Source organism: Bos grunniens, chromosome 4 (genome assembly GCF_055505025.1).
Source record: "Bos grunniens cultivar Pamir isolate PY7600 chromosome 4, Bosgru_T2T1.0, whole genome shotgun sequence".
Classification (NCBI taxonomy): domain Eukaryota; kingdom Metazoa; phylum Chordata; class Mammalia; order Artiodactyla; family Bovidae; genus Bos; species Bos grunniens.
In genome coordinates, this window is record NC_141168.1 from 89,716,730 (window position 1) to 89,735,484 (window position 18,755).

At 41.4% G+C, this 18,755-nt stretch overlaps 1 protein-coding gene across 2 annotated transcripts in view; it reads right to left on the reverse strand.

Annotated features, from left to right (window-relative positions):
- The window catches only part of DNAH11 (dynein axonemal heavy chain 11), a 369,573-nt gene that overhangs the window by 94,706 nt on the left and 256,112 nt on the right, over positions 1–18,755 (reverse strand). For both annotated transcript variants that reach the window (XM_086397406.1, XM_086397407.1), the window contains exons 62-63: positions 17,541–17,675; positions 12,817–12,987 (exon numbers count right to left, since the gene is read on the reverse strand). In XM_086397406.1, coding sequence (XP_086253532.1) covers positions 12,817–12,987; positions 17,541–17,675 — 306 coding nt within the window. The remainder of the gene's footprint in view (positions 1–12,816; positions 12,988–17,540; positions 17,676–18,755) is intronic.

Genomic DNA, 18,755 nt, shown 5'->3' on the forward strand with positions numbered 1-18,755 from the left:
GGAGTAATAGGCAAATTTGGCATTGGAGTACAAAATGAAGCACGGCAAAGGCTAATAGAGTTTTGCCAAGAGAACATACTGGTCATAGCAAATACCCTATTCCAACAACATAAGAGATAACTCTACACATGGACATCACCAGATGGTCAATACAAAAATCAGATTGATTATATTCTTTGCAGCAAAAGATGGAGAAGCTCTATACAGTCAGCAAAAACAAGACCAGGAGTTGACTGTGACTTAGATCATGAACTCCTTAATTGCCAAATTCAGACTTAAATTGAAGAAAGTAGGGAAAACCAATAGACCATTCAGGTATGACCTAAATCAAATCCCTTATGATTATGGTGGAAGTGACAAATAGATTCAAGGGATTAGATCTGATAGACAGAGTACCTGAAGAACTATAGACAGAGGTTCACAGCATTGTATAGGAGGCAGTGACCAAAACCATCCCCAAGAAAAAGAAATGCAAGAAGGCAAAATGGTTGTCTGAGGAGGTCTTACATATAGCTGAGAAAAGAAGAGACACAAAAGGCAAAGGAGAAAAGGAAAGATATATCCAACTGAATGCAGAGTTTCAGAGAATAGCAAAGAGAGATAAGAAGGCCTTCTTAAGTGAACGATTCAAAGAAACAGAGGAAAACAATAGAATGGGAAAGACTAGAGATCTTTCCAAGAAAGTTGGAGATACCAAGGGAATATTTCATGCAAGTATGGGCACGCTAAAGGACAGAAACAGTACGGACCTAACAGAAGCAGAAGAGATTAAGAAAAGGTGGCAAGAATACACAGAAGAACTATACAAAATAGGTCTTAAAGACCCAGATTACCATGAATGTGTGATCACTCATTTAAAGCCAGACATCCTGAAGTGTAAAGTCAAGTGGGCCTTAGGAAGCATCACTATGAACAAAGCTAGTGGAGGTGATGGAATTCCAGTTGAGCTATTTCAAATCCTAAGAGATGATGATGTGAAAGTGCTGCACTCAATATGCCAGCAAATTAGGAATACTTAGCAGTGGCCACAGGATTGGAAAAGGTCAGTGTTCATTCCAGTCTCAAAGAAGGGCATGCCATATTCAAACTACTATACAATTGCACTCATTTCACAAGCTAGCAAGATAACGCTCAAAATCCTTCAAGCTAGGCTTCAACAGTACATGAACCAAGAACTTCCAGATGTACAAGCTGGATTTAGAAAAGGCAGAGGAACCAGAGATCAAACTGCCAGCAATCGTTGGATAACAGAAAAAGGAAGGGAATTCCAGAAAAATATCTACTTCTGTTTCCTTGACTATGCTAAAGCCTTTGGCTGTGTGGATCACAAGAAACTGTGGAAAATTCTTCAAGAGATGGAACTACCAGAACACCTTATCTTCTTCCTGTTTGAACAAAGAGCTAGTTGATGGAAGTGAGTGGGAAAACTATGTCCTAAGTGAAAACACTTCAAGACAGAGGAAAAAGCTAGTGCAAAGGGCCTGAGGTTGGAGCATACGTGGTAGATTCACAGAAGATGGCCCAGTGTGACCAGAGCAGATGAGTGAGGAAAGGAATAACAGAAAGTAAGTTACAGGGAGATACAGTAGGTCCCCTACACATGAATGAGTTCTATTTTTAGAGCACATTCATTAGTCCAATTGGTTCCCAAGTCCAACAAAGTTGGCCTATCTACCCAACTAACACAAGTGGCTGTGTAGCACTGTACTGTAATAGGTTTATAATACTTTTCACACAAATGATACATTAAAAAAAACACACAAAAGAAAACGTTTTTAATCTTACAGTACCTTGAAAAAGTACAGTAGTACAGTGCAACAATTGGCTTACAGGGGCTGGCATCAAGTGAACAGGAAAGAAGAGTTACTGACTGCAGGATGGAGAGGAGGTGGGAGACGGTAGAGCTGAAGGACTGTCAGCAACAGCTGCATGCCTGACGTGGATGGAACAAGTGTACATTCACATCTTTGAACGTTTGCAACTTGAAGGTTCGGATGTCAGGGACTACTGTAATGGGGCCAAATCACTGAGGGTTTTATAAGCATCTGCAGGGTTTCTAGCTTTTGCTTTAAGTGCAGTGGGAAGTCAACTGAGGGATTTTAGAAAAAAAATTAGTGAATCTGACTTGCATCATATCACACTGGCTGATATGTTAAGATCCAATTTGGAGAGAGGCAACAAATATAGAAGCAAGGAAACCAGTTAGAAAGTTTTCACAGTAATTGAAGAGGAAGCTGATGGCTGGGCTCAGGATGCAAGCAGTGAAGGTGGCGAAAAGTGGTCAGATTCTGAATATATTTTAAAGGTACAGCCCACAGAATCTCCTAGATAGACTGGATGTGGGTGTCAGAAAAAGACTGACATCAAAGTGACTCAAAGTCTGTTAGGCTGAGCTAACACAAGGGTAGACCTACCATTAAACAAATCGGGAACACGTGAGTAGCAGTTTTACGGGGAAGATCAGGAATTCAGTTCGGATGTTCTGCATCTGAGACATCTTTCAGACACAGAAGGGAAGATGCCACTGTCTGGCTGCAGGTATCCATTTGGGAGTTAGTGGGGTCCAGGGGACATTTAAAGCCATGAACCTTGTTAAGAAGCAGCTCAAAGACTGAAGTGTGGGTCATTTCAACACTAAGAGATTGGGGCGGGTGTGTGTGCTTTGTCGCTCAGTCGTGTCTGACTCTTTGTGACCCCATGGACTGCAGCCCGAGAGGCTCCTCTGTCCATGGGGATTCTCCAAGCAAGAATACCCTCCTCCAGGGGATCTTTCCAACCCAGAGGTGGAACCCAGGTCTCCCGCATTGCAGGTGGATTCTTTACTGTCTGAGCCACTGGGGCAGGGTGGGGTAGGGAAAAAATCAAGAAGTCTGAGAAAAACTGACCAGTGGGGTTATGTGGAGGTGAAGTGAGGGTGATTCAAGAAAATCAAGTATTGATGGGAGGACGGAGTGATCCACTGCATCAAATTCAGTCAAGTACGATGAGAATGAGAACGAACCTCTCAACTTAGCAATGTGAAGGCAAAATCTGATAATAGGCATTTTGGTGGCATGATGGGGATGAAAGTCTGTCTGGAGTGACTTAGAAATACGGAGGGAGGATGTGGAGACAGTGAATATCCATTCCTCTTCTGAAGTGATGACTGTAAATGAGGGCAGAGAAATGAAGGAGTAGCATGAGGGGCAGGGAGAGTTGAGAGAAATGTATATTTCCAGATATATTTGTTTTTAATGGGAGAAATAACTACATGTTTGAGTGCTAGTGGGAATGATGTAGTAATGAATCCAGACAGAAAAATTGATGATGACGGAAAGGGGAGAATTTGTCTTGAATTGTCCTCAAGGAAAGGAAAGGGGATGGAAACTAGTACATAACCCAAATGGTTGGCCTTGAATAGAAGTATCAGGAGGGAAGATGGTATATTAGTAGAAATGTTAGGAGGTGGTAGATGCAGTTGCATCTATACATCATCATATATTAAACATATCAAATATCTCTGCATCCTTAAATGACTCTGATCTCTATTCTAGTTTTCATTTCCCTTGAAGAACCACATTGTTGTAATTACTTTAGCTTTAGAATATATTTTAATATTGTGAAGTCCAAGCGCCCTCTTACTGTTTGATTCCAAAATTACATTGGTGTTGTTGAAAATATATTCTTCCAGAAAACTTTAGAATCACTGGATCAAGTTAAAATATAACTCCTCTTGAAATTCAGACTTAGAGTTAAATTTGTTTATTAGATTTTGGAGGTTTGATGCATTTAGAATACACAGTCTTCATTTCTAGGAACACATTAAGGATTGTGGACTTATTTTATAAGAGTTCTCTCTAAGGTTACCTTGAATATGTATACAGGTTGTTAATAAATGACATGCTTAGCTTCAGTTCAATTCAGTCGCTCAGTCGTGTCCGACTCTTTGCGACCCCATGAACCGCAGCACACCAGGCCTCCCTGTCCATCACCAACTCCCAGGGTCCACCCAAACCCATGGCCATCGAGTTGATGATGCCATCCAACCATCTCATCCTCTGTCGTCCCCTTCTCCTCCTGCCCTCAATCTTTCCCAGAGATGTTTTAAAAGGACACAAATAGTCATTTGTTGGTGGGCTAATTTATAAACTGTCAAAATCCCCAGGATACCCAAGTCAAATGACAAGCCAGAGACACTCAAGAGAGTACGGAGCTCTAGCAAATATCCTGTATACTGTGGAGCAGGATGAGGAGATGCTTCTTGGAAAGGCAGGATGAGGCAACACTGATGAGGAAAAATTGATCAAAAAAACATTAACACGAATAAACAATTTCAGCTCCTCTTGAACCCTGGCACATGTTCATATAGACGTGATTATCTTTCCACTTTGCTGTGACTGAATCTAGGAGTATAAAGTATGTAGCTCAAATGGCGTCACCGACTTGATAGACATGAGTTTGAGCAAACTCTGGGGGTTGTTGATGGGCAGGGAATCCTGGCATGCTACAGTCCATGGGGTTGCAAAGAGTCAGACATGACTGAGCAACTGAACTGAGAAACTAGAAACCTCTGTTCTACAGGACATATGTTTTTTAGGTTTTATATAGCATTTTCTGCCAGGGGTCTTACAGACAGAAAAGTCTCTTCCAAAAGGATGTCATTTATACAACTTGAAATCTCTTTCTTCCTTTAGCATACAGCTCTGTCCAGAGATGAGTGAGAATAAGCTGCTCATGTTTGAGGATCTATTTCTCAGCTGGCCTGGAGCCTGTGTACTCAAGAGACAAGCAGAGAGCGCTGGGATGCCTGAAAATAGACACGGAGTCCTGAGAGTTGTGGGCCCACAGAGAAACACAGGCCTGTAGTTAAAAATAAATGTTTTCTTAATGTACAGCATCAGAAAATTATCATTTTTGCTTTGGCTATACATTTAGAGAGTTTACATAGTTTGGATAAGCCAATTAATCTTACTCTTCACAACAAAATTTTATCTTCATGGAATTCCGTATTTGGAATTTTAAGTAAGTGGGAAAATACAAGTTGATGGGAAACTTCCCAGAAACACACTAAATGATGCGATTTCCTCTTGTTTTTAGACGGTAAGTTGTGTCCAACTGTTTTGTGACCCCATGGACCGTAGCCCACCAGGCTCCTCTGTCCATGGGATTTCCCAGGCAAGAATACTGAAGTGAGTTGCCATTTCCTCCTCCAGTGATCTTTCTGCCCCAGAGATTAAACTCACGTCTCTTGAATTGGCAGGCAAATTCTTTACCACTGAGTCACCAGGGAAGCCCAAATGATGCTATACCAGCAATTAAACATCAATTTTAAAACTTAGATTTGAGAAGGCAAGTTTTCAATTTAAAAAATGTAAAGTGACTGATAGCCTAAGTTCATGCTATAGATACTATTACATGATTCAAAGAGAAGAATAACTGTAACAAGAAGGCAACGTGAAGTTCACTAGCTTGCACATCAGGAAGTGAATTTCTTTATAATTTTGGACAGAATGAGAAAATTTTATCAATGACGGAAAATGCAGAGAGGACCACAAGTGATGATAATCATTCATCTTAAGTTGGTCATTGGGTGAATCGGACCAAGATACCCATTGAGAAGATTAAAGTTTGGAGAACATGAGATGGAGACAAAAAGAAGAATTTGATAGCTGACACCTTCCGAAACTCACAACGCAGTACGGCGTGGACAAAATTAGCAGAATGCTTTATCCTCTTACATAAACAGGACTATTTTATGGCTTTATCCTCTTACATAAACAGGACTATTTTATGGCAGAAATACTTAGAGAAAATCTCTGAAATTCAGGGAGTAATATAGATATCGTCTTTTAAAAAAATCTTCCATATAAAAATATGGCTTGATACCATAGACACATTAAATAGCTTAGGTACAAAAGGATTTTTCTTTTACAATTATTATGAGACACTTTTCCCAAAATATTTAATTTGCAGAAATTCCATTGGCATGTCCTTATGTCATGAAAAAGCTATTGTGAAAACTGAGGCATAATTACCAACAAAGAACACAAATACACAGAGGGATTTAATGTCCTAAGGTCAGGAAGCAACAGTTAGAACTGGACATGGAACAGACTGCTTCCAAATAGGAAAAGGAGTACGTCAAGGCTGTATACTGTCGCCCTGCTTATTTAACTTATATGCAGAGTACATCATGAGAAACGCTGGGCTGGAGGAAGCACAAGCTGGAATCAAGATTGCTGCGAGAAGTATCAATAACCCCAGATATGCAGATGATACCACCCTGATGGCAGAAAGTGAAGAGGAATTAAAAAGCCTCTTGATGAATGTGAAAGAGGAGAGTAAAAAGGTTAGCTTAAAACTCAACATTCAGAAATCTAAGTTCATGGTATCCAGTCCCATCACTTCATGGCAAATAGATGGAGAAACAGTGGAAACAGTGGCTGACTTTATTTTTGGGGGCTTTAAAATCACTGCAGATGGTGATTGCAGCCATGAAATTAAAAGACGCTTACCCCTTGGAAGGAAAGTTATGACCAATCTAGATAGCATGTTGAAAAGCAGAGACATTACTTTGCCAACAAAGTCCGTCTAGTCAAGGCTGTGGTTCTTCCAGTGGTCATGATGGTCAGAGAGGCCTGGTGTGCTGTGGTCCATGAGGTCGCAAAGGCGGACATGACTGAGTGACTGAACTGAACTGAACTGAAGGGCTAGATATGTAAATGAAGAACCTGCTTTAATCAACTGAGATAACACAGTTCTGTTCAATTGCTTAGTTGTGTCCGAATCTTTGTGACCCTATGGACTACAGCATGCCAGGCATCCCTGTCCATTATCAACTCCCAAAGCTTACTCAATCTCATGTCCATTGAGTCGGTGATGCCATCCAACCATCTTATCCTCTGTCGTCCCCTTCTCTTCCCGCCTTCAATCTTTCCCAGCATCAGGGTCTTTTCCAATGAGTCAGTTTTTCACATCATGTGGCCAAAGTATTGGAGTTTCAGCTTCAGCATCAGTCTTCCCAATGAATATTCAGGACTGATTTCCTTTAGGACGGACTGGCTGGATTTCCTTGCAGTCCAAGGGACCCTTAAGAGTCTTCTCCAACACCACAGTTCAAAAGCATCAATTCTTCGGCGCTCAGCTTTCTTCACAGTCCAACTCTCACATCCATACATGACCACTGGAAGAACCATAGCCTTGACTAGACGGACCTTTGTTGGCAAAGTAATGTCTCTGCTTTTCAACATGCTGTCAAAGTTGGTCATAACTTTTCTTCCAAGGAGCAAGTGTCTTTTAATTTCATGGCTGCAGTCACCATCTGCAGTGATTTTGGAGCCCAAAAAATAAAGTCTCACTGTTTCCATTGCTTCCCCATCTATTTCCCATGAAGTGATGGGACCAGATGCCATGATCTTGGTTTTCTGAATGTTGAGTTTTAAGCCAACTTTTTCACTCTCCTCTTTCACTTTCATCAAGAGGCTCTTTAGCTCTTCTTCGCTTTCTGCCATCAGGGTGGTGTTATCTGCATATCTGAGGTTATTGCTATTTCTCCTAGCAATCTTGATTCCAGTTTGTGCTTCATCCAGTCCAGTATTTCTCATGATGTACTCTGTATAAGTTAAATGAGCAGGGTGACAATATACAGCCCTGAAGTACTCCTTTCCCAATTTGGAAGCAGTCTGTTGTTCCATGTCCAGTTCTAACTGTTGCTTCTTGATCTGCATACAGATTTCTCAGGAGGCATGTCTTGGAGGGCACAAACAGAACCTTGTTTGCACCAGGACCCAGGAGAAAGGAGTAGTGACCCCACAAGAGACTGACCCAGACTTGCCCGTGAGTATCCAGGAGTCTCTGGCAGAGGTGTGGCTCGGAGGAGGCCTGCTGCAGGGTTGGGGGCATTGAGTGCAGCAGTTCATGCATGGGACCTTTTGAAGGAAGCCTTCATATCTTCATTACTTCCACCATAGTTTGGCCTCAGGTCAAATAATAGGGAGGGAACACAACCCCACCCATCAACAGAAAATGGGATTAAAGATTTACTGAGCATGGCACCCCCTATCAGAAGAAGACCCAATTTCCCCGTTAGTCAATCTTTCCCATCAGGAAACTTCCATAAGCCTTTTGTCCTTCTCCATCAGAGGGCACACAGAATGAAAAGCACAATCACAAAAAACCAGCCAATCTGATCACATAGACCACAGCCTTGTCCAACTCAATGAAACTATGAGCCATGCCATGTAGGGCTACCATAGACGGAGAGGTCATGGTGGAGAGTTCTGACAGAATGTGGCCCACTGGAGAAGGGAATGGCAAACCACTTCAGTATTCTTGCCTTGAGAACCCCATGAACAGCATGAAAAGACAAAAAGACAGGACACTGAAAGGTGAACTCCCCAGGTTGGTAGGTGTCCAATATGCTACCGGAAATCAGTGGAAAAATAACTCCAGAAAGAATGAAAAGATGGATCCAAAGCAAAAACAACACCCAGTTGTGGATGTGACTGATGATGGAAGTAAAGTCTGATGCTGTAAAGAGCAATACTGCATAGGAACCTGGAATGTTAGGTCCATGAATCAAGGCAAATTGGAAGTGGTCAAACAGGAGATGGCAAGAGTGAACGTCTACATTCTAGGAATCAGCGAACTAAAATAGACTGGAATGGGAGAATTTAACTCAGATGCCCACTGTATCTACTACCCATGGAAAAGAAATGCAAAAAAAGCAAAATGGCTGCCTGGGGAGGCCTTATAAGTAGCTGTGAAAAGAAGAGAAGCGAAAAGCAAAGGAGAAAAGGAAAGATACAAGCATCTGAAGGCAGAGTTCCAAAGAATAGCAAGAAAAGAAAGCCTTCCTCAGCGATCAATGCAAAGAAATAGAGGAAAACAACAGAATGGGAAAGACTAGAGATCTCTCAAGAAAATTAGAGATACCAAGGGAACATTTCATGCGAAGATGGGCTCAATAAAGGACAGAAATGCTATGGACCTAACAGAAGCAGAAGACATTAAGAAGAGGTGGCAAGAATACACAGAAGAACTATACAAAAAATATCTTCATGACCCAGATAATCACAATGGTGTGATCACTGACCTAGAGCCAGACATCCTGAAATGTGAAGTCAAGTGGGCCTTAGAAAGCATCACTACAAACAAAGCTATTGGAGTTGATGTAATTCCAGTTGAGCTATTTCAAATCCTGAAAGATGATGCTGTGAAAGTGCTGCACTCAATATGCCAGCAAATTTGGAAAACTCAGCAGTGGCCACAGGACTGGAAAAGTTCAGTTTTCATTCCAATCCCAAAGAAAGGCAATGCCAAAGAATGCTCAAACTACCGCACAATTGCACTCATCTCACATGTTAGTAAAGTAATGCTCAAAATTCTCTGAGCCAGGCTTCAGCAATATGTGAACCGTGAACTTCCTGATGTTCAAGCTGGTTTTAGAAAAGGCAGGGGAACCAGAAATCAAATTGCCAACATCCACTGGGTCATGGAAAAAGCAAGAGAGTTCCAGAAAAACATCTATTTCTGCTGTATTGACTATACCAAAGCCTTTGACTGTGTGGATCACAATAAACTGTGGAAAATTCTTCAAGAGATGGGAATACCAGACCACCTGACCTGCCTCTTGAGAAATCTGTATGCAGGTCAGGAAGCAAGAGTTAGAACTGGACATGGAACAACAGACTGGTTCCAAATAGGAAAAGGAGTACGTCAAGGCTGTATATTGTCACCCTGCTTATTTCACTTCTATGCAGAGTACATCATGAGAAATGCTGGGCTGGAAGAAGCACAAGATGGAATCAAGATTACTGGGAGAAATATCAATAACCTCAGATATGCAGATGACACCACCCTTATGGCAGAAAGTGAAGAGGAACTCAAAAGCCTCTTGATGAAAGTGAAAGTGGAAAGTGAAAAAGTGGGCTTAAAGCTCAACATTCAGAAAATGAAGATCATGGCATCCGGTCCCATCACTTCATGGGAAATAGATGGGGAAACAGTGGAAACAGTGTCAGACTTTATTTCTTGGGGCTCCAAAATCACTGCAGATGGTGACTGCAGCCATGAAATTAAAAGACGCTTACTCCTTGGAAGGACAGTTATGACCAACCTAGACAGCATATTCAAAAGTAGAGACATTACTTTGACAACAATGGTCCGTCTAGTCAAGGCTATGGTTTTCCCTGTGGTCATGTATGGATGTGAGAGTTGGACTGTGAAGAAGGCTGAGCACCGAAGAATTGATGCTTTTGAACTGTGGTGTTGGAGAAGAGTCTTGAGAGTCTCTTGGACTGCAAGGAGATCCAACCAGTCCATTCTGAAGGAGATCAGCCCTGGGATTTCTTTGGAAGGAATGATGCTAAAGCTGAAACTCCAGTACTTTGGCCACCTCATGCGAAGAGTTGACTCATTGGAAAAGACTCTGATGCTGGGAGGGATTGGGGGCAGGAGGAGAAGGGGACGACAGAGGATGAGATGGCTGGATGGCATCACTGACTCGATGGACATGAGTCTGAGTGAACTCCAGGAGTTGGTGATGGACAGGGAGGCCTGGCGTGCTGCAATTCATGGGGTTGCAAAGAGTTGGACATGACTGAGCGACTGAACTGAACTGAACTGTGGGCAAGCATCCCTTAGAAGAAATGGAGGAGCCTTCACAGTCAACAAAAGAGTCTGAAATGCAGTACTTGGATGCAATCTCAAAAATGACAGAATGATCTCTGTTCGTTTCTAAGGCAAACCATTCTATATCATGGTAATTCAAGTCTATGCCCCAACCAGTAATGCTGAAAAAGCTGAATTTGAATGGTTCTATGAAGACCTACAAGACCTTTTAGAACTAACCCCCCAAAAAGATGTCATTTTCATTATAGGGGACTGGAATGCAAAAGTACAAAGTCAAGAAATTACTGGAGTAGCAGGCAAATGTGTCCTTGCAGTAGAGAATGAAGCAGCGCAAAGGCTAATAGAGTTTTGCCAAGAGAACGCACTGGTCATAGCAAACACCCTCTTCCAACAACACAAGAGAAGACTCTACACATGGACATCACCAGACGGTCAATACCGAAATCAGATTGACTATATTCTTTGCAGCCAAAGATGGAGAAGCTCTATACAGTCAGCAAAAACAAGACCTGGAGCTGACTGTGGCTCAGATCATGAACTTGTTATTGCCAAATTCAGATTTAAATTGAAGAAAGTAGGGAAACCACTAGACCATTCAGGTATGACCTAAATCAAATCCCTTACGATTATACAGTGGAAGTGCAAATAGATTCAAGGATTTTAGATCTGATAGACAGAGTGTCTGAAGAACTATGGATGGAGGATTTTGACACTGTACAGGAGGCAGGGATCAAGACCAGCCCTAAGAAAAAGAAATGCAAAAAGGCAAAATGGTTGTCTGAGGAGGCCTTACAAATAGCTGTGAAAAGAAGAGAACCGAAAGGCAAAGGAGAAAAGGAAAGATATACTCATTTGAATACAGAGTTCCAAAAAACAGCAAGGAGAGGTAAGAAAGCCCTCCTCAGTGATCAGTGCAAAGAAATAGAGGAAAACAATAGACTGGAAAGACTAGAGATCTCTTCAAGAAAATTAGAGATACCAAGGGAACATTTCATGCAAAGATGGGCTCAATAAAGGACAGAAATGCTATGGACCTAACAGAAGCAGAAGATATTAAGAAGAGGTAGCGAGAATACACAGAATCATGATGGTGTGATCACTCACCTAGAACCAGACATCCTGGAATGTAAAGTCAAGTGGGCCTTAGGAAGCATCACGACCAACAAAGCTAGTGGAGGTGATGGAATTTCAGCTGAGCTATTTCAAATTCTAAGAGATGATGCTGTGAAAGTGCCAGGAAATTATGTGCCACTCAATATGCCAGCAAGTTAGGAAAACTCAGCAGTGGCCACAGGACTGGAAAAGGTCAGTTTTCATTACAATCCCAAAGAAAGGCAATGCCAAAGAATGCTCAAACTACCACACAGTTGCACTCATCTCACACTCTAGTAAAGTAATGCTCAAAATTCTCCAAGCCAGGCTTCAGCAATACATGAACTGTGAACTTCCAGATGTTCAAGCTGGATTTAGAAAAGGCAGAGGAACCAGAGATCGAATTGCCAACATCGGTGGATTATCGAAAAAGCAAGAGAGCTCCAGAACAACATCTACTTCTGCTTTACTGACTATGCCAAAGCCTTTGACTGCGTGGATCACAACAAACTGTGGAGATAACAGAATGCGTCATAGAAAACAATGGCCTGGAAAGCAGTGGTCTGGTTTCCTATCTTTTATGACCTTACAAAGTCATTTAAACTTCCCTGTCTCTGTTTCTCCTTTGTAAAGGATAACCTTAATCTAGACAATCTGAAATCTCCCCAATCTATGCTTTCGTTTTGCTTATGGGTGAATTTTCAAATTCAAAGTAAGCTATTTTTATACTTACATACAAAGTGTTACACTTTTCATCTGAAAGTAGTCATTAAAAAAAATCTTCAGTAACCTGTGATATTCATACCAAAAATTTCACCCTGTAATCGCACATGATATTCCAAATTTGGTTTCAGTTAACAGTTTCATTTAAAGCAATTTTCCAACCATACCCCTATCATTCATACAAATAATTTTTCTATTTTCTACCTCCTTGTTGAAACTATCGTTAAAACAAGAAAACTGCAACACACAAGAAAGACTTCCTTCAATACTAGAATTTCCAGTGATTTGAGATTACAGAAGTACAAAAATGTCTGGAACATACACTGTTTTTGTTACTTAAATTTCAGTATGACGCTTCCAAATGTGGCCCAGGTTAGGGACTAAGTTTACCTTCTCTTGAAGAAAGGGAACCCACATGCAGTCCACCAGTTCCTGGCGATACTGTTGTGTAAAGGATCCAACATAAGACACGTATGCTGCCGTAAGGAGAACATCTCCACAGAGCGTCTTCTCTTGCGCTTCGAAGGATTTAATAGACTGGCCCCAGCGAATCTTCTCTGACTGAAATATAAGATGATTCTGATGTAACTGCAAAGTGAAGAGCAACTCAAGAAACATTGAATGTAATTGCCTTATACCTCGGTTTAAGTCTAGGGCACCTGCACAGCCTGGAGGAGGGAGAGAACATGACTGGGGGGCATAACGATGCTGACGACTCAGTCACGTGAACCCATTATTACGAAGGCGCTCTCATTCTCCCGTCAGTGAAGTTTATGGTAATGCGACATTAGATCTTTAACATCTCCTTTTTGTTGGATGCCCTAACTCTTCAGTTAGGCTTGAGGTCCTTCTTAAAAGGCTGACGGTCACTCTCTTGTTCCTCTACAAGTACAGGACCAAGAGCTGTGGCCAAGCCTGAGTGATGTTAGGATTTTTATGGCAGCTTGGCTGTTCACCATCATTTTTGCTTTTCAGCAATGGTACTATACCTCCCTCGGCAAACATCGTCTTAAACATACCAGCCATGGGCGGGTTATAGAAAAAGGAAGGTGACAAACACTGCTGCTGCTACTGCTGCTAAGTCACTTCAGTCGTGTCCGACTCTGTGCGACCCCATAGACGGCAGCCCACCAGGCTCCCCCGTCCCTGGGATTCTCCAGGCAAGAACACTGGAGTGGGTTGCCATTTCCTTCTCCAATGCATGAAAGGGAAAAGTGAAAGTGAAGTCGCTCAGTCATGTCCGACTCTTCTCGACCCCATGGACTGCAGCCCACCAGGCTCCTCCATCCATGGGATTTTCCAGGCAAGAGTACTGGAGTGGGGTGCCATTGCCTTCTCAGGAAAAACACTAGTTATGTTAATTATTTAAAACATAAAGCTTAAAAGAGCCATCTTACTAGAATTCTATTAATTAAAGATCAGTGCTGGTAGTTACTAAATGTGGGTTCTTTCTGCAATATAATTACGCAATCAGTGGAAGAGCTTACAGCCCATGTAAAAAGATGGAAACCAGAAGGATGTCACTAGCTTTGAAGACCGTATGCTCAGCTCCTTCTATCTACATGACTAGACACTGAAAATCTGATTTCCAGGTTAAGTATGTAGAGCCCTTAATATTGGATTTGAATAAAACTGTAATAAATACCTATGGATTGACTGAACTGCAGGACACTTCACTAATTCATTTGGTTTCAGTGCATGCTAAAATTTAATACCACATTCTAAGCATATGTAAATTAATAGCAACTGGAGAAATAAAACCAGCAAAATGTTGGTAAAAACAATGAAGAACCCTGTGGAAGAATTCAGCTTTACTCATGAAAGAGGGGAGACCACAGAAAGCAAAAATAATGTATGTCAGAGAAAATTGCAATACTAGCTCCCTGCAAGCCATCACAATACCCTTGGCACTGAGGTAATGAAAGTAGCAGGTGACAATGCTTATGAAATCTATTTTAAGATAGTCTGCTTTGCTCGATAAAGATCACTCCAAGTTAGCTCTATAATTAAACACTAGGCAACTTCAACTCCCTTGCCTTCTTTATAGAATTCATTACTTTCTTCCTCAGCTATAGATAATATATCCATTAATTTTGAAGAAGAATCTCTCATTTGCCTTCCCTCCAACTTTGTTGTCTTTGGTTAGTAAATGATAAACAATAAAGGGCACCCACCTCATTCTCAAAAACAGCTTTGAAACTTGAAGATTTACTAAACGTAGACTTATCGGCGATTGAAATCGTCAATAATTTCACTATACCACCCACGCAACATAAATCATTACTGACACTGGCTAACAAGGGTTTAAGAATTGGAACATGTCCTGTAATAAATTTCTAGACAGTTAAAAATCACTATAATTTTATTCTAATGCATTATAGATTGCCTGTAATGTCATCCTGGCTGGGGTGACCCATTTCTAATTTTGAACAGCTGTTAGCTCTGGAGTTAGTTAATGATTAAATATAAATTGCCTGATTTATTAGTCTGAATGGTTGAGACTATAGCTTCCAGGTCAATGCTATATAGACAAAATCATCAGTCTTGGTGTTTTTCAGAAGTTAACTGTCTCCTGTTCTAGTCAGAAAGAATTTATCCTCAAAGGAAAAGGTCTGACATCTTCAATTAATCTTTTAAAAATATACGTATATACATACTTATATGTATTTTTTGTTAGTTAACATTATTCAGGCATTTTCCTTTCCTTTTCTAAATCATAATCTAAATTATCATGAATAAATAAAGCCTTTGGAAGACACTACTGTGTGCTAGAGATACAAGGTAGCAAGATCCAAGGCCTGTTTTTCCCTTGTTAAAACCTTCATACATTCTCTACCTCAAGTAAGTCTAATTACCTGGCAGTCCTCTTTTCCATAGGTACCTTATAAATGGTAAACCCTTCACACTGCCTAAATCTTACCACTTCAAATGGAAGCAGGTATAAACTCTACTAGGAGCTTGCATAATTTCTCAACAGATCTAATAAAAGTGAATCTTCAAAGGGCTCCAGAATTTTTTTTCAACACAGGAGTTCTTCCCAAACTCACCCATTCATTCATTCAACAAATATCTATTGGTGCCTCCAGGGACTACTCTATATGTTTGGGATCAAGCAGTGCAGGAGACAAATGCAGTTTCCTTCTTTTGAGAGCTCACAGTCTAGGTAGGGGGAAAAGACCACAAAAAAAGTATGTATGTTCACACATGCATGTGTACGAGTGTGTGTGTCATATGATGATACATACTATGAAAAAACAGTAAAGCAGAGGAAACAAAAACATCTATAGAGTGCTATGGCTGATTCTTGACGGTTGACAGAAAACCACAAAATTCTGTAAAGCAATTATCCTTCAATTAAAAAATAAAGTGGCAAAAAAAAAAGATCTATAGAGTGGTGTGTGCATGCATGTGTGTATTTGTGTGTGTGTGTGTGTGTGTGTGTGCACGCACGTGTATAAGGGGCAAGGCACATGCTTTTTAACAAAGGGAGGTCAGAGAATACCAGGTAATAAGGAGAACTTCTGGCAGATACCTGAAGGAAGTATGGGACCCAGTAATATCATTGCCTGGAAAAGTGTCAGCCACATGGAGGGAGGAGGCAAAGGCCGTGGGGTAGGAGAGAGACTGGCAGGGTGAGGAAGAGCGAGCTGCTGGTGAGGATGGAGCAGGGCAGAAGGTGGCACAGTGGAGGACAGAGAGATCCAGGGGCCAGATCACGGAGGGTCCTGCAGGCCTGGCAAAACCTCTGGACTATATTTTGAGTGAGACAACTAGTTATTGGAGAATTCTGAGAGAGCGGTAACATGAGCAGACTTAGTTTTTCTAACAACATCACTCAGCGGCTCTAAGGGCTGTGGACCTTGAGGGTAGTGGTGGAGGCTAGCGCGATGCTCCGGGGGGAGATGCTGGAGGCCTGGCCCAGCGTGGAGAGGTGAAGGGGCTGAGAGTGCTGGGATTCTGAATGGACTCTGAAGGGCGAGCCAGGACAGAATGCTGCTGCACTGAATATGGGTGTGAGGAAGAAGCAGTAAGTCAAGGGGGATTCTAGAGCTTTAGGCCATACAACTAGAAGACAAGACCAGCAGTTATTGAGACTGAACAGAGAGAGTGGATCTAGCAGAATGAAGAGTGAGTTTACATATAATGAACTATGAGTTTCAGAGGGATAATGGGTTTAAATTTGTAGTAAATTTAAATTAGATTGTTAAAAGCCTACTTATAAGAAATTAGGCCAGCCTCAGCCATCCTAACTTATATTTCTCTCTCCTTTCTTGGTGAGAGAACTCTGATTCTGAAAAGACTGTTACTGTGTCCAGTACCCTGGGATGAACTGGCTGAGTCAATTATGATCACTCCATTTCCCATGTTTCTGCCTTCTTTGCATCTATCCGTGGTCACTCTAGTTCTGGCTAAACAAACAAGTGCTTTAGGTAAGTCTGCTTAAGGGGTTGCCCTGAGCAGAAAACTTGATTTTGTTATAAAAGGAGAAAAATCTGGTTGCTACAGAGTCCTCTCTCCTGCCTGAACCTGAAGGAGCAGCATCCATCTGGCACATGGCTATAAAATGTATAAGCGTGAACAGACATGTGCTCTGGCAGCAGCAGAAGGCTGCAGACAAGTCAGGGGTCCGATCACTCATTCCCTGAAATGACACTGATAATGGGCTACCTCTGCAATTTTTTTTAATCTGTGAAAAATAAACTCCTTTTTGTTTAAGCCACTGTGAAGCAACTTTTCTATCGCCTTCAGCTAAACGCATGTCTAGTAGTGTAAGTCTATATTTTTAGGTAGCACTTAAAAATAAGAGCTTTGAGATTCACATACCATGAAATTCACCCTTTCAAGTCTTCAGTTGAGTGGGTTTTAATATATCCACATATTCGTGCCATCATCCCCAATAATTTGAGGTTTCTCTCACACAACAGAGAAGCTCATACCCATCAGCAGGCACTCACAAGTTCCTGCCCCCTTGTCCAGTATAAATGATTCTTATTCCCCTTTTTGTTGCTGATTCCATGTTTAGTCAGTCATTGTTGAGAGCAAATAAGGATAAAATCCCCAAAAGCTGATTCTTAATATTTTGGTTAGAATTCTGGAAGAAAAGGTTAACTCACCTCCAGCTCCCTCACAAGTCGGTTGGCTAGTTCAATAGTTTTGTTAGTTTGGTTCACCTCTTCTTGACAGCGAACTTTCTCAGCTATGGCCTTTTCAAATGAATCTGTGAGTCTGCTCAGATTTCGATCCAAATCCTTTAAAGAAAAAAAAAGAAGAGTCAAAATTAACTTCTGAGCCACTTTTAGGTAAAAAGCAAACATTACAATCATCTTAAAACACCTGTTACCTTAAGGTAAATGAAACAAACGTCCTTCCCTCCTTTGCCCCTTGAGAATACATACGTTTTGGGAGAAGATGAAAGGTTGGTGATAATAAATGCATCAGGGCAACCACGCATCTTCCTCTCTTCCTCCCACACTAGGCAGAGTGCAGACAGCTACCTGGGCAAGTGGACGTGCCCTGCTGACTCAAATACACTCTGAGTGTCCAGTTCCCTCACACGTGCCTAAGCCTCAGCTTCCCTATATTAATGATGAAGGTCATCTTTCTGTTCTCTCTGCTGACTTCTCTTTCCACTTTTCATTGGTCCATAATTCAGGCAATGAAGAAGAGTGTTAATTATTGAGCCCCTTTAGATCTCAGCACCCTGGCCTGGCTTGGCCAACCGGATTTTCTCTTCTGGAAACTTGGGATTGCAAAGCTGAGGCATGCCACTGTCTTCAGCATTATAAGATCTGGGAAGATGTGTGTATTTGGGAGGGCTTCATTTAGAGAGGGACCATCTTTCACCAGGGGCACAGGAAAGCACGAGAAACCAGTCCAGAGAAAGAGAAAGAATGAAAAGGTAGCAAGGGGAGAAGTCACATGGCCCTAAACACATTCTTCACAGCTTCCCACTTCCTGGATCCTGTTCCTCCAGAGACCAAGTCACACAGTTTTTTTTCCCTCAGAGTGCCATGAGTATTCCTGGTCTCCATTTTGGCTTAAGGTTTCCTAAGGGGGTTTCTATTTTGTACAGCTAAAGGAGCCTCGACTAAGGGAGCAAATACTTGGGAGACTCTTTACTATAGCATCTTGCTACCTAAAAGTTCTAATAATCCTAAATGAGATTTTTAACACTGTGCTTATAAATATGTGCAAAATTCCAAGAGATTTTAATAAGCAAATTTGTAGAACATACCCTATTTATAGAGAGTGTCAATATTTGTCTATGACTCAATTATTACATTATTATTTTAACTTATATCATTGAAGTAGTACTTCTTTAAAAAAGT